Here is a 20,256-nt window from a genome sequence, read left to right as displayed (position 1 = left end):
GCGCCCTTGATGATGATTATCGGATGCGAGCGAATATCGGGAGTGTCGAATAAAGTGTCGCGCGTTCGCGTTGATGATATCGTGTGCATCAAGATCGGAATTGGACGTCCCGAGGCGAGCGAGTGGAGCGGCCTGTGGAACAGCCGGTGAACAGTGAGTAGATTTATCATATTTGCGTGACAATTCGTGCTCATTCGACGCTTATACAGCATCGCGATGTCCCGAATTACGTTCGAACAAATCGGCGCCGCATCATAATTCGATGCGATGTCGTGCAATTCAAATAAAGTCGATCGCATGAAGATGGTTAGGCTAGAAGCGATTTCAAATTTATTTTATATACGCCCAGTGCTGCACAGCCTATCTCGTAGGGCTGCCAACTGTTAAGGTGCAATTTCATTGACGCTAAAAAGTAGCGTCAATGAAAAGGCCGCTTTACACACTGAAAAAGTTGAAACTGTTTGAACTTTATTTTGGGTGCTTTCCATTTAGCAACACAAGTCGACACAAGTGTCATTCTATCTTTGGGTCTGTTCTTTTCAGCTGCACTGCTGCACTAGTGCAATTAGTTAGAGTGAAAGAAAACATGTTTGTCTCTTTCTAACTTATTGCACTAGTGCAGCAGTACAGCTGAAAAGAACAGACCCCTTGTTTATTGTTATTCATTGAAAAAAGATAGAATGACGCTTGTGTCGACTTATGTCGCTAAATGGAAAGCACCATTTATTGACGCCATATCTAGAGAAAGTCTAGTGATTTTAATTTGCCGCTGGTTTCTAGCGTCAATGAAATTGCACCTTAAGTTCTTTGGTGGCATTTACATAAACGTAGAAGCGTCAAATCAAACGTAGTTGAATATGTCGTAGACTTCGTTCGGTTTAATTTGTTTTAATTAATTCGCCGCTCAAACGTAAGATCGAGTAAACTTTGGCGCGTAATTAACAATCAGAGAGGAAAGTCTCCTTAGGAAAAATCTCCTTAATATAAAGGAAAAATCTCCTTAATATCATCGCCGCAAATATATATATATATATACCAAAACACATTGGAAAAATGGCGGAGCAGAGTGACAGAAGTCAATTACCGCCCGGTTGGGAATGCAGATATGACATTCGTAGTGGTCGTCCGTACGTATAACAGAATATATATACGATTTTTTATTAGCAAAAAATTCATATAAAGGTCTTAAGATCAAAATCTCGTATCGGTACCAATAATTCATGTTTTTCTAACGTAAAGTACATAGCTTGCATATACGTATATAAAGCATAGATATTTAAAAATTTTAAAAATTAGCATTTTTTTCAAAGATAGATAAATTGTTAACATATTTGTTGTAAAAATAGCGCACATTTATGAAGATGACATTTTGCCTATTAATTGACACATTTTGAGTTCAAGGAGATTTTGTCTTGCGTTAAGTACACTTATCTAAAAATATTTATCGAAAATCGATATGTATAGTATTTCTTAATGTAAGTAATTAAATATAGTTGATATGTTGATGTTTTGTAGATATTTTATAAATCATTTCAATCGCACCACAACATGGGAAGATCCAAGAGTAAGGTACTGGCAGTATTCTCAGTATATTCAATCTCAGAATTCAATGGCTCTGAGTTCAGCTACTACTACTACTTCTCAAGATATTCCTATGCAGGTCAGTTAACAACAATATTGAGAATTAATTAATGTTACTTTTAAAGCTGTTATCATTATTATAACTATTATCGTATTATTTTTTTTATAAATATATAAATTTTATATATGTAAATAGAGGACAAATAACTTTATTGCAATTTTTTTAATAAATAATATTTAAATTATTTTTTAAATTGTTTTAAATTAATTTTATCATTACTCGATATATCTCAGATATATTTAATTTATTCAATTGCCATAATTTCTAAGCAAAGAAATATACCAGTAAAAAGTGCTGAAAGTAATACTACATGTATATGAAAGCTATAAGTCTTCTTTAAAATTCCTAGTTCCTTATTGATATTGAATATTATTATTATTATTATTATTATTTATATTATTATCATTATCATATTATATAATTTTAATTTTTAAACTTATATTGTTTTTTTTGCAAAGAACTTGACTTTAAAAATCATTTAATATATAAATCATTTTTTTGTTTACTTTGAGAACTTGTTTTTTATGTCAGCAATTACAGTTTTAAAATCGAAATATTTAGATTTTTTTATTTTATGGAATATTTTCTTTTCTTTTTTGACTACTTTTCCAAGAATTGAAATGTAATTTTAATGAAGAAACTTTGATTTTTATTTACATTTTATTACATTGTTAATAATGTATCTATTTCTTCATAAGAAATATATATAATTGTGCGATATGTTTCTGCCTTAACTTGATGGAAACTATGAATGTAAATTGCCCGTCTTCGTTTGAAGCGTGCGAAATCGCGTACTTTCGTCACTGAAAAGAGCGTGAAATAAATAAATTAGGATTTCCCTGTCTAAGTGTTCTTACTAATATTAAGTTGGTGGGACTCATTGTGTTTCGGCTGATTATTCGTACATGAATGATCGTAGTTCATATCTTGGAAGGAATTCGAGTGAGGAATTCAATGCAAGGAAGAGGGAATCACAATTGTGTATTATAATTTTCGACCAATTATACATATATATCATGCGGAATATCATGCTTCTTGTATGATTGTAGAAGAACAGGCAAGAAATAGATTAAGAAATTCGCTCATCTCGCGAATCGTTCGCTAACGACCGAAATATTTTATCATGATATGACTATAAAATAATCGCATTGATTTTAAAAAATTTATTTGTATGCCAAACTATCTCCAGAAATAGTACTGTTTATAAAGCTTCAAGTTAGATCTATCAATTGTAAAAGTTTCATTATTGTATACATATCTATGAATCATAAAATATGTCGATTAAAAAATCGATAAAAATTTAATGTCATCACGAAATATTAAAAAAGTTTTTAGGATAATCGCTAATAAGATTTATCCCTTTGATTACCTGCTCATTCACTTGATTTAGCATTCTGTTTCTGTTTCTAAAAATCTTTTGAAAATTCCAGTGAAAAAAATTCATGATAACAGCATTCTAGTGATTCAAGGGATTGCAACTCCTTGAAATAATTTTAAAAGAGGACTTCTAGAAACCAATCAATAATTTGCCCTGTATCGATAAGACATATTTTGAAAAAATAAATTTGTCTTTGTTTTATACAGCTTTAATTCGGTTATTTTATAGCCACATCTCCTATGATTCGTTTTTGTTATATTATTATTCTTTGTAATTTCCATTTGCTTTTCTTTGAACATTGTGGATAACAATTTTATTTTATTAATCCTTTAAAATCATATATGGTTCATTTTGATCTTACCGTTATTTTAACAATAGTATATCACAAGTCTTAATCAATAATAAAAATTTACTTAAAATTTATTTTTTAATATGATCATTTTCTACAGATGTCAAGGAATATATATAAATTTTTGTAGATTTTTTTCAAGCACTTTCAAGCATCTTGAGACAGCTAAAATTGCGACAAGACATTGTGATCCATATGTGACCAGAAACGAAACAAAAAAAATGTGTGATATACAAGAATTAATAATATTCAAGAACTTGCATATTGTTTCCGTTCCTTGCACTTTCCTCGTTTTTTCACATTTCTATTTCCATATTATTTTTACACTACTTCCACACTGCTTTTGCATCCTTTTCGTTTCCGCACTGCTTTTACGTTTTCGCATTATCTGTGTAATATTTCCACAACGTTTCCCCCTTTGCACTGATTTCATATCATTTTTTGTATCATTTCTGTAAGTTTCTATATCATTTCCATATTTCTTTTGCACCGTTTCTGTATTGCTTTTGCAACTGCTTTCATATTTGCACATTCTGCATTTGCATATACACTTTCATCAGCTTTTCGCATTCACATCCCCGTTTCCTCCGCACATATATATGTACATAGTATTCCAGATTATTCCTAAAAGCATCGCTCAATTTTGCATAGAAAATCTTTAAAACATTTATTAGGCTTTTATTAGGCTTTTAAGTTTAATAATTTATAAGTCATTTAATAATAACTAGAAAAATATAATTTTTCGTTAATTTCTAGCAACGATATATAAATTTATGTGTGTATATGTGCGCGTGTGTATGCATATAGTATAGGTGTCGATGTGTGTAAATTTCCATTCTTACAATTAACATTATTTAGGATCAACGACATATTAGCCCGCTGTCAATATAGTGTGATGTCATATTATGCTTAGTTTTGATTTAATTTCTGTTGACATATTGTGTCAATACGCAATATTCAAATTTTATTATTTTATACCAAGGAAGTTTTATTTAATTTTTGTAAAATTTAGATTAAAAAAATATTGTTATCCACATTACAATAGATTTTTTCATTAATGTGTGATTACTCAAATAACGTCTCAAGAATTAAATTTAATGAATTAATATCAAGTAACATTTTTTGTAATGTTGTTACTTACAATATTTATTATTCAAGAAAAAATACATATAAAACATTTTTCAATTTTTATAATAAATATAAATTAATTTAATATATTAAACAAGAGGGTTTTTTTAAATATATTCGACTTTATTTTATTACTGTGAAAGCTAATTATATGAGATAGAAATATGAAACAATAACAATAAATTATTATAATGTTATTATCTAAAAAATAGAATTTTTAATACATTACCATATCTTTGATTTACATCTATGTAATTATGTTGTCTGTTTTATATGTACAAAAATTTCCTATCTCGCACTTAAATTACATCATATCTTGTCACACTTTAAATGTATGTATTCTTGTAATACACACGCTGCATTTGGATAACGCACAAAAATATACCACAAATAAATAGACTGGAGGAAGCGGAAGTGGTGGGCACTTAAGTTATGTAGGTGGTCATAGAGCTCCGCAAATTTATCCGACACCGTCCCCTTATCATAATCCACAACTAGCATTTTTACCTCCCAGTGCACAGGTAAGTAGATATTTATATTGGACCAACCTCTCATTCTCATGAATCATGCATGCATTTATCAGTAAATTATTAATCATAATTTATAATATAATCTGTAACATAATCTCTTTCAATTGTTGTATGTGCAGGAGCTGAAAACACCACTATCATTGAAATCTACCAGTGCAGTAACAACTCGGTTCGGTGATTTAACTTTAGAATCCCCGACTCCAATAAGAAATACAGAGACAAGCTTTACTCAAAACTCCGACTCTGAATCACAAGTGGCAAAAATCAACGCTGTATTTCCAACAGTTTCTGATACACATATTCGTCTTTTACTGAAAAAGTAAGTTTCTTATGCAATTATCTATTAGCAAAATTTTCCATCTGAAATTTAATACTTATATTTAGTACATTTTCATGTCCATAATAAACATTAATATCAATAGTATGAACATGGAAATATGAAATATCAAAATACTAATATTTTAACATAAAACTACCATGTATAGACGAAATTGTAAATATTTCAAGTACATTGGTTGTTTATCCAAGTCCTCAGCTACTATTTCCCTTAATTAGCACTATACAGACTTAGTGCTAAGTCGACAGCCAATGTCTTTCAGATACCATAACAGAGCAGCTTTGGTCATGAGTGCCCTTCAAGTGGAAAAGAATCCTCTTTGCGCCCCAGGACCATGTACGCCTGTAGGAGTGCATTCAAATTATACAATTCCGAGATGGCGTCTACCAGCTCATGCTATACATGCAGCACTAACATTGAGTCCGCCTCGCGGAGTTCGGCCAGCCCCTAACTCCCCAAAAATGAAACTTAGGTTTAATTACATATTCATAATTTCAGTTTCTCATCACCCAGTCTGGATGCTAAATGTTGATATCGTATCTTGTGATAATTTGAAAAAAATATCAGACAAGAAGTATTGTTTTTTTTTGCATTGTTGATATTATTGTCTAGTATATTTCATACATATATATGTGTGTATGTATATATATATATATATATATATATATATATATATATATGTGCATATATACACACGATATTACAATGGAATTTCATAATAGTGCACTTTGAAATAGCACACATTTCTTTTATATGTGCTAGATAATGAGTAATCATGAATGAAAATAACAATTCAACTGTGCAGCAATACATATATCAATAGGTTTCTCCTAGCAGTGTACTTAAAAGGACATATTCGTACAAGTTTCGTATGATTCTGAATTTTACAAAAGTGGGAATAATGTCGTTAAAATATTTCAAAGCTCCGTACAGTATGCTATTATGAAGTTCCATTGTATTAATATTATATAGTGATAGCATGTATGAAATCATAGATATCCTTGAATTATTTTTAGATATTAATTGAAATGCAAACTTTATAGTAGATTAGCCGATTTTTCAATAATTTATGTTATGCACGATAGCAAATATTAATATTAAATAATAATTTACGACAAATTATCCTTATCAATATTGCTATTTTTAATTTGTTATTATCTTACTGTTTTTAAGAAAAAAATTTGAAAAATATTTTATTATATTCATCAATATGCAATTTTAAATATATTTATTATTCTGATTTTATTTTAATTTTTAGTTATTTTTTTCTCTAACTTATATGTAGTACATAGATATTAAATTTTTGTTACTTAGAATAGTTTGATTTGTGTTTTATATTACATATTTTTATCTGTTATTTATATTTTGTTTATTATTTATTTATATTAAATATTATATTTGTCTATTATTTATTTATATTAAATATTATTGTTTTGTATTGTTACAGTTAGATATCTTATAAAAGGAATAAAAGAGTTTTTGCATGCATCTTTTTAATGTTATATCATTTATTATAATAAAATAGAATTATGCATATTTACAAATATATGCCATACACACACACACGCACACGCGCACACACACACACACACACACACACACACACATACATACATATATCTTATTTTATTTCTGAAACATCCTTTTTACGTAATATGACATTAAATAATTTATATAATATATAATAATATAATACACATATAATACATAATATTTTTAATATAATATTTTTTATATAAAATGTGTCGACTCAAAAATTATTTTATATATAGGATGAGAATTTTTTTTCTCTATAAAAATCTAAAAACATCAGTCTTAGCGGAAATTAATTTACGTAAATATTGTATAGTTTTAATAGAGATTTAATTTGAATAAAGTTGTATTGCATAATTAAATTTTTTTCATATATATAATTAAAATATTTGAATTATGCAATATATTATAAATGATCCTATTTAAACTGCAATTTATCTGAAATCATTTTCGCTAAATCAAATTAAAATCTAGAAGAAAACTAGAATAAAATAGTTACAAAGCTGTTGAAATTTAGTTGTGTGCTCCGTCCTATATATACATATATGTATAACATGCTCCAAAATTTCTTGGTTAAAATATTATAGCAAGAAAGTTATTGAAAAATAAAATAATAAAAGTATTGCTACTTTTTATTCTAAGTAACAGTTTTTGAGATATAAAAATTTAAAACTGGCCAATCGCAGATTATGATTAGATAATCTATTGCTAAGATAATAAATGTAACATAACTAAAAAAGAATCGCCTGTCTTTAAAATATTTCAATTTTGTTAATGTCATAATGAAAAGTATTTACATCCGTTTCTATTGTTTGTACGCTATAGCAACAGTATAATATTTATACAATTTGCAAGTCATTAAATATAATTAATGACATTTTATTCGTTGCGTTCTTATTTATTCGCAGTGCATTCATTAAATTACAAATCAATACTGTGCATTGTACATTATCATATGGTAATATTGCAGAAAACGCGCATATAATTTTTTACTTAACATCAATAAATGTGTAAAATGCATAACTGTTGAGTCTATCGTGTGCGTGATTCATGAAATAGTGTTTTAACATAGTCTGTGATTGAACAGCTTTAAACTCTTCCACCTGAAAAATAGCTGCTTGAAAAACAAGTATAAATACTTTTATATAACTATTTAATTTTTCTTATTTGCTATAAGATTTTAACTAATTTTTAAAATTTTTGAGATATCTTATATAAACAAAAAAACTCATTTATTCTAAAATGAGATAAAATTCAAGCATGATAGTATATGTGCATGTATATTATATCCTAAAAAAGTTTAAATAATGATAACTATAGAATAGTTAATCGTTAATTACAATAAAGACAATTTTTACTACATATTTATTTTTAGATATCAGTTGAACATATATTTCAAGTAAAATTAATTATTAATTCTTTATGTATGTTATTAATTTACTAATCTGATGTATACACAAATTATATTTAAATAAGATTATATTAAATCATCTATTTATTTAATATGATGAAAGTTATAATTTGCATATTATAAAAAAAATATATTAAATATATATGATATATACATGCATCATGTTTGTATGTTACGTACACAATGATAACATAATTATATTGAATATTTATATATGTTTGTGAAATATGTGTACAGGTACCTGAAAAGTATATTTCCAAAAGTGGACGAAACAATATTATTGGATATATTAGAACAGAGCGATAATAATGTGCAAAAGGCTTCTGAAAAACTAATTGATTTAGGATATGAAAAACGAAATACTTTTCCTGCCAAGGCTGTAGCAAAAAAGAAAGAAGAGGAAAAGGTAATAAATTTTATGTCATATATAACATATATGCTACACACTGTCTTTCTAATAAAAAAAAATAAATAAATGTTAATAAATAATATATTAACTAATGAAACTACTTCTAATGATTTTGATCTTGATATATATTGTTAAGCTTTTATTAATCTTTAAAAGCAATTGCTCGTTATTTATTAACAAATAAAAATGCATGCAACAGAATAAGCTTATAATGAAAAATTCAAGATCACAATTTATAAGGATATTACTATATTACATATTTATATCAATTTTTGAGATCTTTAAACAGCTTATATAAAGGCTTATATATCTGCCTAAATGTGTTTATATGTATGTACATACGTGTGTGTTAATAGGTAACGATATTTTTATAAACTGTATTATTTTTTATTGTCAGTTTATGTTCAAGCTATTTTTTCACATTTTTTGCATTTTGCACTTTTATTTATAATTTTTTAATAAACAATGAGTGACAATTAAAATTTATTGAAATTTAGTCAATTAGTTCTGATCTGATAATATATGTAAAATCAAGATCATTATAATTAGCTCTATTAATCAACATGATTACCAAAATAAATGAAATTTGTTTTTATAGACAACCAATGAGCAAACTGCACCTACACCACCTCCACGCATGAAAAGTTTAGAAGAAAAGAATTTATGTATGTATTCTACAATTTATATTTCTTTTTTTTACTTATTGATATAAGTATATCATATGAAAAATATATATTATAGTGAAAAAGCGCTTAATGGAAAAATATAAAATGGTACCAGATCGAGTAGTAATGCTTGCCATGGATAGTGTAGATTATGATGAAGAAAGAGCAATACATATATTAGATATAGTAGTAGCAGAGGAAGCTAATCGTCCACTATGTACTTCTAGTAGTCAAAGGTAATATTTTTACAATAATATATTCCGAACTGTATGTCTATATAGATTTCTATTTTCTTTTCTTATTCTGTTCATATGAAATATTGCAGCAGTAAAAGTAATGAACGAAAAGATAGTCCACCAGTAATGGAAGCTATAAAATTGACTGTTTCTCCGATTAAAAAACTTAATAAAGAAGCAGAGACTGAAAAGTCGAAACGGTCCAAAAATAAGACTGAAATACCAAAGTAAGGCACATTGGTTTAATTATGTCTAAAATATTACTATCTTGAGAGAGATATTTTTTCCATTGATTAATTCTGTGAAGTCGTATTCTTATGCTTCAACTTTGACAGATTGTAATTGGTCATACAATCGGGAGGAATAGTGATTTTGCATGAAAAAGATAAATTCAAAATATATAGAATAAAATTTTTTATATACAAGATTTTACTTTAAAAAACAATTTTGAATATTCTATTGCATTATAATAATATACAAGTGATTTATTTTTTATAATAATGATACACAAGTATTAAACATTGGAAAAAAATTTAATTAAACATTTGAAAAAAAATACACAACATGAAGAAAACATATACTTATACATAAAGATAACAGATATTTATAGAAATTTAATGCAAAAGATAGTTGTATTTGTAATAAAATAAGTAATATTATAATAATTTTTTTGTAAATTGATGAAACAAAATTTTTGAAAACATCTTTTCTTGTTGTATATTCTTGAATCTCTCGATATTGACAATCTTTATAAATACAAATGCTAATAGAGGTAATGTACAGTGAATCTAAAATTTTAATACATGTGTGTCTAATCAAAGTTGATTTTTTTTCTTTTTCAAAATAAAGCCTCAGATAAAAAAATTTTATTCTATATCTTCAACTTATTTTTTCATGCTTCTGCATGAATCACTTCCTTTCTGGTTCTACTACAAGTTATAAAACACCTTATAACATTTTATTAATATTATGTATAATATACTTTAGTAATAGTGTTTTTTATGTATTCTTAGAGTTTCACGTGGAACTAGTACTACAGAGGACAAAGAATATAAATCCCCATATTTAATAAAACCAATCGGATCAAACTCTGATTTAGTAAAAGGAGCAAATAATGATCTATTATTGTATGTTAAAAATATTATTTAAAATCTAGTATAACTATTTATCTTATGTAAAATATTTTTAGATATTAAAAAAACAAAAATTTTAGGCCAGATTATGCGCCATGGTCAGGGCCAGATGGAAGTTTGCTGTCCAAACAACCATTTTCAAGATCACTCGCGATAGGACATGATGCGACTTTACTTTCTACAAATAATTGCCTCGCTAAAGGTCCGCAATCTGAATTACGAAAAGGACCACTAAGAGGATTGGCTCAAGGTTCCATTTATTCACAAAGGAATGTAGCTAATACAGAGAGTCGTGGTAAATGAAATATGTGCAATTGTTTTTCTTAATATATTTTTACATCTACTAAATAGTTAAACATATTAGATTTTAATTTGGTGACAATTGTACAATTGTTTTGTTTTTGGGATTATGTATATAATTATGATTTGCATTATTGAGACATGTAATCTATTAATTTTTATGTTATAGATTTAGAATGTTTTCTTAATTTAATCATTAAGAAATCGTGCACGCGTAAGATATTTTTTATTAAATCATAATTTTGTTTAAAAAAATATTATATATGTTTAATATGTCCAAAAAATTTCAAAATATGATATTGATTTGAGATGTTATAATGTCTCACGCGCGTGATGCTGTACAAAATAGAATTTTTTCCAGATTTTTTCGAATTGTGAACGAATTAATACTTATAGATTTTTGGAACAACTAATTACGAATTTAAGATCAAAATTAGAAAATTTAAAATAGTAAATCCTGTATGACTATCCTAAATAATTTTTGTAGCCTTAATTTTACAGTAGAGTCTCATTAATTTTGATCCTAGGAGCAAAAGGAGTGGAAAATTTTTGAAAAATATACATTAAAAGATATATCTTCAGTGCAAAGCTACTCAATCGTTATGTAGATGTGTACGAATTTATTAAAACTATATATAAAATGCATGTGCCTAGTGGGCCCATTATGATATAAAAAGAATAAGATTTATGAAAGTACATATGAAGAGGGAAAATTAATGGGCTTAACTAAATTTAAGAAGACTCTACTGTATATATGTGTCGCGCGATCTGTATCAAACTTGGTATTTATAAGTTTCTAGGTATTAAATAAATTGGTATATAATTCGGCTCTATGTATTTTAAACAACATAATAATTTAGTATCGAGCACTAAGAGCCCATAAACGCGGATGGCAATGCGTAAATTTTTACGAACATTAATTGTTCGCGAAAAAATTTTTAAGACATATGCACATATGCCAGGTTATAGATTCTCTTGGTTTGAGACTTCTATAACAACCCCTTTTTACCCCCCTGGAGAGATGTAGACAGGAAAAATATCGGAGCGAAGTCGCTGAATCGGGAATCGAACCCGAGTCTTTCGCTTGCCGGGCGACTGCTCTTACCACTGAGCTATTCAGCCCCACACCGATACTTCTCCTGTACGTTTTTATTAATCGGTGGAAATAATGAGAACACGATAATTAGCTCAACGTGTAGTTCTAAATAAATTGGTATATAATTCGGCTCTATGTATTTTAAACAACATAATAATTTAGTATCGAGCACTAAGAGCCCATAAACGCGGATGGCAATGCGTAAATTTTTACGAACATTAATTGTTCGCGAAAAAATTTTTAAGACATATGCACATATGCCATGTAAAATTTTTTCGCGAACAATTAATGTTCGTAAAAATTTACGCATTGCCATCCGCGTTTATGGGCTCTTAGTGCTCGATACTAAATTATTATGTTGTTTCTAGGTATTCATAGATTTTCATTGATTATAAATCATAGATCAAAATTACAAAAAAGTAACAAATTTAATATCGGATCAACAATTTTGTAGATCTGCAATTTTTAAATTTGTAATTTTAATCTAAGATTTATAGTCAACAACTTCTATAAAACCTATAAATACCAAGTTTATTGCAGATCATTATGTCATAGACATAATAAGAATAGATAGAAGACTATAGATAGATGTTTCACATGTTTTGATGATGAAAGCAAAAAGAAAGAGATAAAAAAAGAGAAAATATATTTAATAATTTGTAGAATGATTAGCTCGCATGATTAGATATTTAATTCTAATTATTTTCTCTCTCTCTTTCTCTTCTTCCCTCCCTCTCCCTCTCTCTTTTTAATTGTTATTGAAGAGAAATGGAACATGTTTTTTTTCCTTCTTTTATATATTCTATTTCAATTACATTAATCTTCACTCTATTCTTATATGTCTATGATATGTATACAAAAATTAATGATCATTGATATTGGATCTGCCATTTTAAATCTTATAATTCAAACTTAGATATATCTAATCAATCAACAATCTTAAAAATCTCTTGCTTAATTATGCATGAGTTAAGAGAAATTTCTTTTTTTGCAATTAAAAATGTTACAATATCTTTGTGACTCTTTAAAAGTTAACAAAGATTTATTTTATTGATAATTTACACACACATACACATACATATACATATATACATACATACATACATGCATATATATATTATATATATATATATATATATATATATATATATATATATGGATAATGTACACACACACACTATATATATATATATATATATATATATATATATATATATATAGTTTAATAAATTAACATATACTTATTATGACTATAAAACCATAATAAACAAATCTACTTTTTTAACTTTTCGAAACTTAATTCATACTTTATTGCATGAATTATTTATTTCTAATATACTATAAATGAGATTTTTGTGACATTAATGATACACATGGACATATATAAACTGTAATGCATTTCGATTTTATCATTGATACGATTTATCGCATTGAAAATAAACAATTCATATATAAATGCAATCATGTTGTAACTATAGGCTTATGTCAATGTCAAATGAATGTTTATACGACATGAAATTTAAAAAAATGCGACAGTTTATACTTCAATAACAAAATATCTAATCTTTTATATCTCTCTAATCTCTTAGTATAATATCGTATTTTCAGTTAAGAATGAAAACTTTGCAAATAATGGCATGTAAGATTTTGATTCTTTATGTATAAATATTGTATAATGTGCATCTATAGATGTTAATTATTAACATTATTACTGACATATATATGTATATGTTATGTTGCGCGCGCGTGTAGTATATGTAAATTTTTTGTCATTTTATGCAAAAATAATATTTATCATAATGTATTTTCTTTGCCAGTTGATACGTGATTTCAAGAAAATGTTAAAAGACTAAAAAAATATCCTATTTTTATTCATCAATACTTTTTATATTATTAATTGTTGTTTATTAACATGAGACAATTTAAATGTTTTAATATTTGATTCCTAAAGCAAGAATAAATAGATATATTAACAGTATTAGTATAACTCATAAATAGCTGACAACAATGAACAAAAAAACAATTATTGGAATCATTTTGTTCTTTGTCCATATAATAAGATATAAGATTAGATTTTTCTTTTTAACATCTTTTAAATTTAAAAAACACAAAAAATGATTACATACTTATGCCTATTTTAGTTTCTCTATTTTAAATGCTATGATTAGAGTTAGATTCACGATACATTAAGTATTTCTACATTTATATTTCTACAATTAAAAAAAATTATAGCTATCACATAAAATAATCAATGTATATATTTATAACAAACAAACAGCAACTAATTGAAATAAATTGAGACTAAAAGAAAACCTGTAAAGAGAGATGATCGTGAACGCCCAGTTTCAATTTATATTTTGCTTATTTTATAGAGACATTTATTTTTTGCGTTTTTATGACGGATTTTACAACTTTGATTGACTAATCTTGATTGGCTTTAAATTCTTCTTTCTAATTAAGCTAATAGAAATAGATATTATATTTCTAATCTCATTAGTTACAGCTGCACTTTTATATCTATCTGTGACAGAAACTTAAATATGAAATAGATACATATAAAATAACTAGAAAAATATCGATATTACATATCTTATATGATATCGCTATAGTTCTGTTATTCCATGACAACAAATGATGTTGTATTTTCTGCTGTATTTTTATACTATTATTATGACACTATTATGAGACATTTGTTCTACTGCATTTCTACTGCATTTCTATCGTCATAATGTGCTTGCAGATAAACCCAATCTTTCATTATCTAATTTATACTCCATAATATTGTGTTATATTTATTATATGTTAGTTATTTTTATTGCCCGAGATATTATCAATGCTCAAATTCTTTTCTTATCCCAGCAAATTCTGTTCAATTTTTGTGATACTTTTCTAGTACGTTATGACATAAAGTCTGTTCATTTGCTGCATTTTTGCCAGTTTATTAAAATGGCAGATACTCGACGAGCAGAATTATTAAAAAATTCTGTTATAATATATAATATAGTATAACATAATATATAGTATATAATTCAAAATACATACTCTTAACAGATTTAATTATTTGAATAAACCATTTCGAAATCATTTTCCTTTGAATCTATAAGAATATGCAATAAATTGTGAATTGCAATTTAAAAATGTCATAGTGACTTTGATACGATTCTGATACCCATATCCAAAATCAAAGCTCATCATTTTATATCTGCATTAAAACTAAACAATTTGATCAAAAATATTTTTTATAAAAACACTTCATTTTTTAATTGTTTCTTAGCTCGAAATAAATTACCTTACAAGTGTGTATCTCTTATTATCTCTAATAGACGTGTTTTATAGAAAAAAGATAAAAGTCATTTGATTTTTTGAGTAGGATTTTGTGCATCAACATGATTTTCTTAGATGTGTGCTTCCAAAAATTTAATATTATATTTTATTATCTTTTTATATTAATATTTTTTTAAATTTGATATATTTTTGTTCTTTTTTTAATTAAATTTTCTTCGTCATTCATTATATATATAAAAATATTAAAATAGTATTTGTAAATAGTAATATTTTGTACAGTATTTACTTTCTGATCACTTTATTTTATTACTTTTCTACACCTAATAATAAATTTAATTAATTGATAAGAATGAGTAATTGTGTGTTCGTAATAATTGTTCTGAATAAACATGCATCTTGCAAATGCAATGTTACATTTGTATGAAGATAGAATAATGAATCGATTTTATTTATTATTCTGTGGAAAATTTAATAATACTTTAGTAAGAATGAATATTTTACAAGATATATTACATATATTATCTCATTGTTAAATTACAAAATATCTCAAGTTATTGGTTTTTGATGATTCTAAATAATTTTATATTTAGACAGTTAAAAAATCAGTTCATATAAAAAAATATAATTTTGAGAACTTTTTAAAAAAATAAAGAATCGAAAAATAATTCCTATATGATAGTTTTTAAAAATATATATCTTAATATTAATAAATTTCTTAATAGCACATATACATTTTTTTTAGCTATAACTATAATAAGTCATATTCAGAATGAAAATTTTTAGTAAAATTTAAAAGCAAACATATGTATTAAACTATATTTTCATGAAGTGTAGATACATGTGAAAAAAATTCCATTAAATGGATATTTATTATGATATATTTAGAAATATATATTTTATAAGCTTGAAGTATAAAAAATAAAATAAATGGAGATATAAAAAAACTGGCATATCTAAAGCAACATAAAATTTCCATAGATTAATATGCAGAACAGGCATATACATAACTAAAAAATGCAAAAGGAGAGGTTTCTAATAATAAACTATAATAAGAACATTATTTATATATGCTGTAGTAAAATTTTAAAGTAATAAAAATATTTTCATAGCTCAATTCAGGAATAATCCAGTCTCCATTAATACTTAAAAGTAAAAAGATTAATAATAGATGGGCTGTGGCTGAAATGTTAGAGCTATTTTTATAGCTTTTTGACTTTTGAAAATAAATCGCAAAATAATATATTTTGATTATATTTTAAGGATTGCTATTGGTATAGAAGACTAATATATACAAGTCTTTGGCATAGATTGCACATGTCTTTTGATAATATTAGTAATTTTTAATTATTGTAAAAGTACCTTTTGAAATATATTTGTTTATATAAATACTACTTCATAAGAAAATATTATTTAATAACATCAGAAAGATTTGCGCATTTATAAAAATTAAAAAAAAATAGTAATGATGACATTTTTATAATATATTTTAAGAGGTATCTTAATTTTTATAATTCATTTTATAAGAATTTCATAAATGTCCTATAAAAAAATTTAATTAAATGAACGGAAACTAAGTTTCTAACATTTATTTCACACATACAAATTAAATTTCATAAAAAATTCTGTGCATAAATGCCATATTTTGTGCTACTATGTATGAATCTTAAAATTAATCTCAAAAGTATATTCTTGTATTAATTAATTAATCATATTCCTTACATATTTCCTACATATAACATACAAACATAACTGTCTACTTAATAATGAAAATTTAAACTACTAATTTCAGGATAATTGTATTATATGTATAAATATTTTGATCAATACTTATGTGTATAAATATTTTTTGTGTATCAATATATTAATCTCTAATATCCAAGAATATATATTAGATATTTTATTCCACTTATATTTTAGTATATTTCACTGTAATATTACTAACATTGTTTGTGCTATGCTTTATAACTGTGAAAAAATTATTGTATCAAAATGTTACATTTGTAGAAGTTTACTCTGATAATGGAGTAGAAAATACTCGAGCAAATTATATAAGTAGCAATATAAAGATAATGTAAATGAAAGCTGTTATATGTTAAGTATAAAAAATAATATAAGTTTTATCTTATTGTCGCTAAGACATATCTGTGCAATAAAGTATCTGTAATCATATTATACATTCGATAATATAATTTAAATCTCAAATAGTATATTTGAATAATGCACTGCATGTTTGCGATTAATTTTTTCCCTCTCTTAATCTTAAGATGTAGCTAGAAATTTATTTCTCTATTTATCCTTTAAGAAAAGTTTAGATAAAATATACAATTCAATGCCAACGTTAATCTTATTTTTTGAGCGCAATACAGATTTAAAATTTCACTTTCAATTTATAATATGAAATGTATGAATAAAGAAATATGAGAAAACTAATTTATTTTAAGGTATTACACACAAATTATTAGGTAATAAATTCATATAATTTTTCATTTTTATATATATTTTATACATCATAATTCAGTTTGACTGTAATGAACTAAAAAGTTTGACAAAAAAGAATATTATACATTTATGTGATTCTTCTAGCTAAATGGTAATTATTTTGAAGTTATTCGAACTCGTAAAAACCCTTTGTATGCATATATGTAAATATATAAATTTAATATATTTATTACACACATGCACATGTACAAGATATACCTAATTTTTATCTTCAACTATTAACAATTTTATATTAATACAAAAGAGCAAATAAAAAAATTAACTATTAAAAGTATATATAATATATTTAAATAAATGTAATTTCTTAATAATTGTATTTAAAGAAAGTGACAAATAATATTATTAGAAATTATTTGGTTTTATTATTTAAATTTCATCTTCATTTAGAAGCATGTTTGGAATGCCATCATTGATAGGAAATTTTCTACCAGATTCTGGACACAATAGATCTCCATTTATAACTTCAACTTCCAACAGAACATGGTGAACTTTTTTTAGAAAGTCGTCATTCGACTCGAAGTCTTCTATTAAAATCTGAGGTAATTCCCCGACATGTCCTATCTGTAATAAAACTTATGTGAATATATTACCAAACATTTTATTCAATATTTTTTTGTGTATGCATGTGCAAATGTTTGTGAAAAAGCTGTGTGTAAATATATGAGAAGGTAAATTTACGCTCTCTGCAGCTTTCCACAGCACTGTCCAATCTAGTTTTGGGATTATCCTAGCAATATATTCTGGATTGAAATCTACTTCAGATACTCTGATGTCTTTGGCCTACAAATTAAAAATATGTTTTTATAAAACATTTATGCGGAAATGTCATGATGAAAACATACAAGTATATGACAATGGTATTGGTTATAATTAGTCAGATTAATAGACTTTATTCCTAAGTATAATTATATATACATTATATATACATTTTTAATATTAAAAGAGTTATTTTAATTATAATTAAATCATGATTATTTAATGAAAGATAGTATTTTTAAGTTAAAATAAATTTTATAATACAGATATGTATTTAATGCAGATAGAGACAAGCTTTAAAATATTTTCTTTGAGTATTATTTGCAATTTTGCACAGAAACTGATTAATCTTCCTGTGTATTTTTATTATAAATTTTGATTTTTTTGTTTTATAAAAAATTAAAAAAAGAAATGGGAATAACTTAAAAATAAATAATTTATAAAAAATATTATAATAAAAAAATAAGCTCTGTTATTGTTATTGTTGATATAAAACAAAAATATTTTTTAAGTGCAAAGATTTAATATAAATTAAAAACATTCTAACCTTGTCATTTGTAGTCAAAAATTTGTAATCAAAAATTACATTAACAATGTTTATATTCTTAAGGATAATAAATAACAATTCAATGTTATCTAAATAGTAAAATTGAAATATATATATATATATATATATATATATATATATATATATACACGTTATGTTATATATTTTTAAATTTTTAAACATTATTGTTTATAATTGAATATTTTTCTTTATTTTTTTTACACGAGTAATAGTCCATTTGAGATACAGAATTGAGATACGCAAAATTAAATTTAGGACATCAGATAAATTCATTAGTTAAAACAAGAGTTATAAGTCAGTTAAAACATTGATAAAATAATTTTTTATTTTATTTTCTTTAGATCATTATCAATATGAAGCTTATTAACTTCTTATTCACTATAATCAATAATTAAATATCTATTCTGAGACTGAAACTTTGCGAGCGTGAGTTGTAATCTTTTTTTAAATATAATTAAAAGCATAACATAACTTACGATAATTCTGAGAGGATAGCCGACTGTCACACCTCTTATAGCCCTGGACGTCAACATATTATGTGTGAGAAGCTTCATGTTTTCCTATAATAAAAAGCCTTTTCATTAAAGAAATAAAACGATAACATACAGCTCATACAATAAGCGCGTGTATATAAAGTTAGATTGGGTTACATTAGGTTAGGTTAGGTTAATTCATAGACGTATAAAGGCCATTCTACAATGGCCGCAGCATAAGGTGTAAGGCATAAAGGCTGTAGCACACACTTTCCATAAGACATAACAGTAAGCTTTCGACCAATCGCGTTGCTCAATTTGGCCGTCCTTAACCAAATTGAGCAACGCGATTGGTCGAAACCTTACTGTTATGTCTTATGGAAAGTGTGTGCTATAGCCTTAAGACTCAAAAAATTGACCAATCACAGTCGAGTATTCTCTTAATACTCGACTGTGATTGGTCAATTTCTTGAGTCTTACGCCTTACAACCTTATGCTATGGCCATGTAGAATGACCTTAAAATACAT

General features: G+C 25.6%; 2 protein-coding genes across 5 annotated transcripts; one reads left to right on the top strand and one right to left on the bottom strand.

The window, feature by feature from the left end:
* Positions 1-728: 728 nt before the first annotated feature.
* On the top strand, positions 729-11,182 carry LOC105259026 (BAG family molecular chaperone regulator 3). 4 transcript variants are annotated; one of them, XM_011270702.3, is made up of 11 exons: positions 1,054-1,127; positions 1,516-1,660; positions 4,896-5,018; positions 5,147-5,346; positions 5,627-5,836; positions 8,546-8,714; positions 9,316-9,382; positions 9,459-9,618; positions 9,708-9,845; positions 10,632-10,745; positions 10,832-11,182. In XM_011270702.3, the coding sequence occupies exons 1-11, from the start codon at positions 1,054-1,056 to the stop codon at positions 11,052-11,054; spliced, it is 1,623 nt and encodes a 540-aa protein (XP_011269004.1). In that variant the 3' UTR covers positions 11,055-11,182. The 4 variants fall into 4 exon arrangements, with proteins under 4 accessions (XP_011269005.1, XP_011269008.1, XP_011269006.1 ...); XM_011270703.3 differs by lacking the exon at positions 4,896-5,018 and having other exon boundaries at positions 729-1,127; XM_011270706.3 differs by lacking the exon at positions 5,627-5,836 and having other exon boundaries at positions 729-1,127.
* A 7,084-nt stretch (positions 11,183-18,266) lies between these two features.
* On the bottom strand, positions 18,267-19,912 carry LOC105259025 (multifunctional methyltransferase subunit TRM112-like protein). The gene is made up of 3 exons (XM_011270701.3): positions 19,732-19,912; positions 18,610-18,711; positions 18,267-18,492 (listed from the first exon to the last, which is right to left on the bottom strand). Exons 1-3 carry the CDS (start codon positions 19,807-19,809, stop codon positions 18,298-18,300), a joined length of 375 nt encoding a protein of 124 aa, XP_011269003.1. The 5' UTR covers positions 19,810-19,912; the 3' UTR covers positions 18,267-18,297.
* Between the last annotated feature and the right edge of the window lie 344 nt (positions 19,913-20,256).

Source organism: Camponotus floridanus, unplaced genomic scaffold (genome assembly GCF_003227725.1).
Source record: "Camponotus floridanus strain SB8 unplaced genomic scaffold, Cflo_v7.5 scaffold12, whole genome shotgun sequence".
Taxonomy (NCBI): domain Eukaryota; kingdom Metazoa; phylum Arthropoda; class Insecta; order Hymenoptera; family Formicidae; genus Camponotus; species Camponotus floridanus.
Note: the sequence above shows the minus strand (reverse complement) of the source record. Positions and strands in the feature narration are given on the sequence as shown.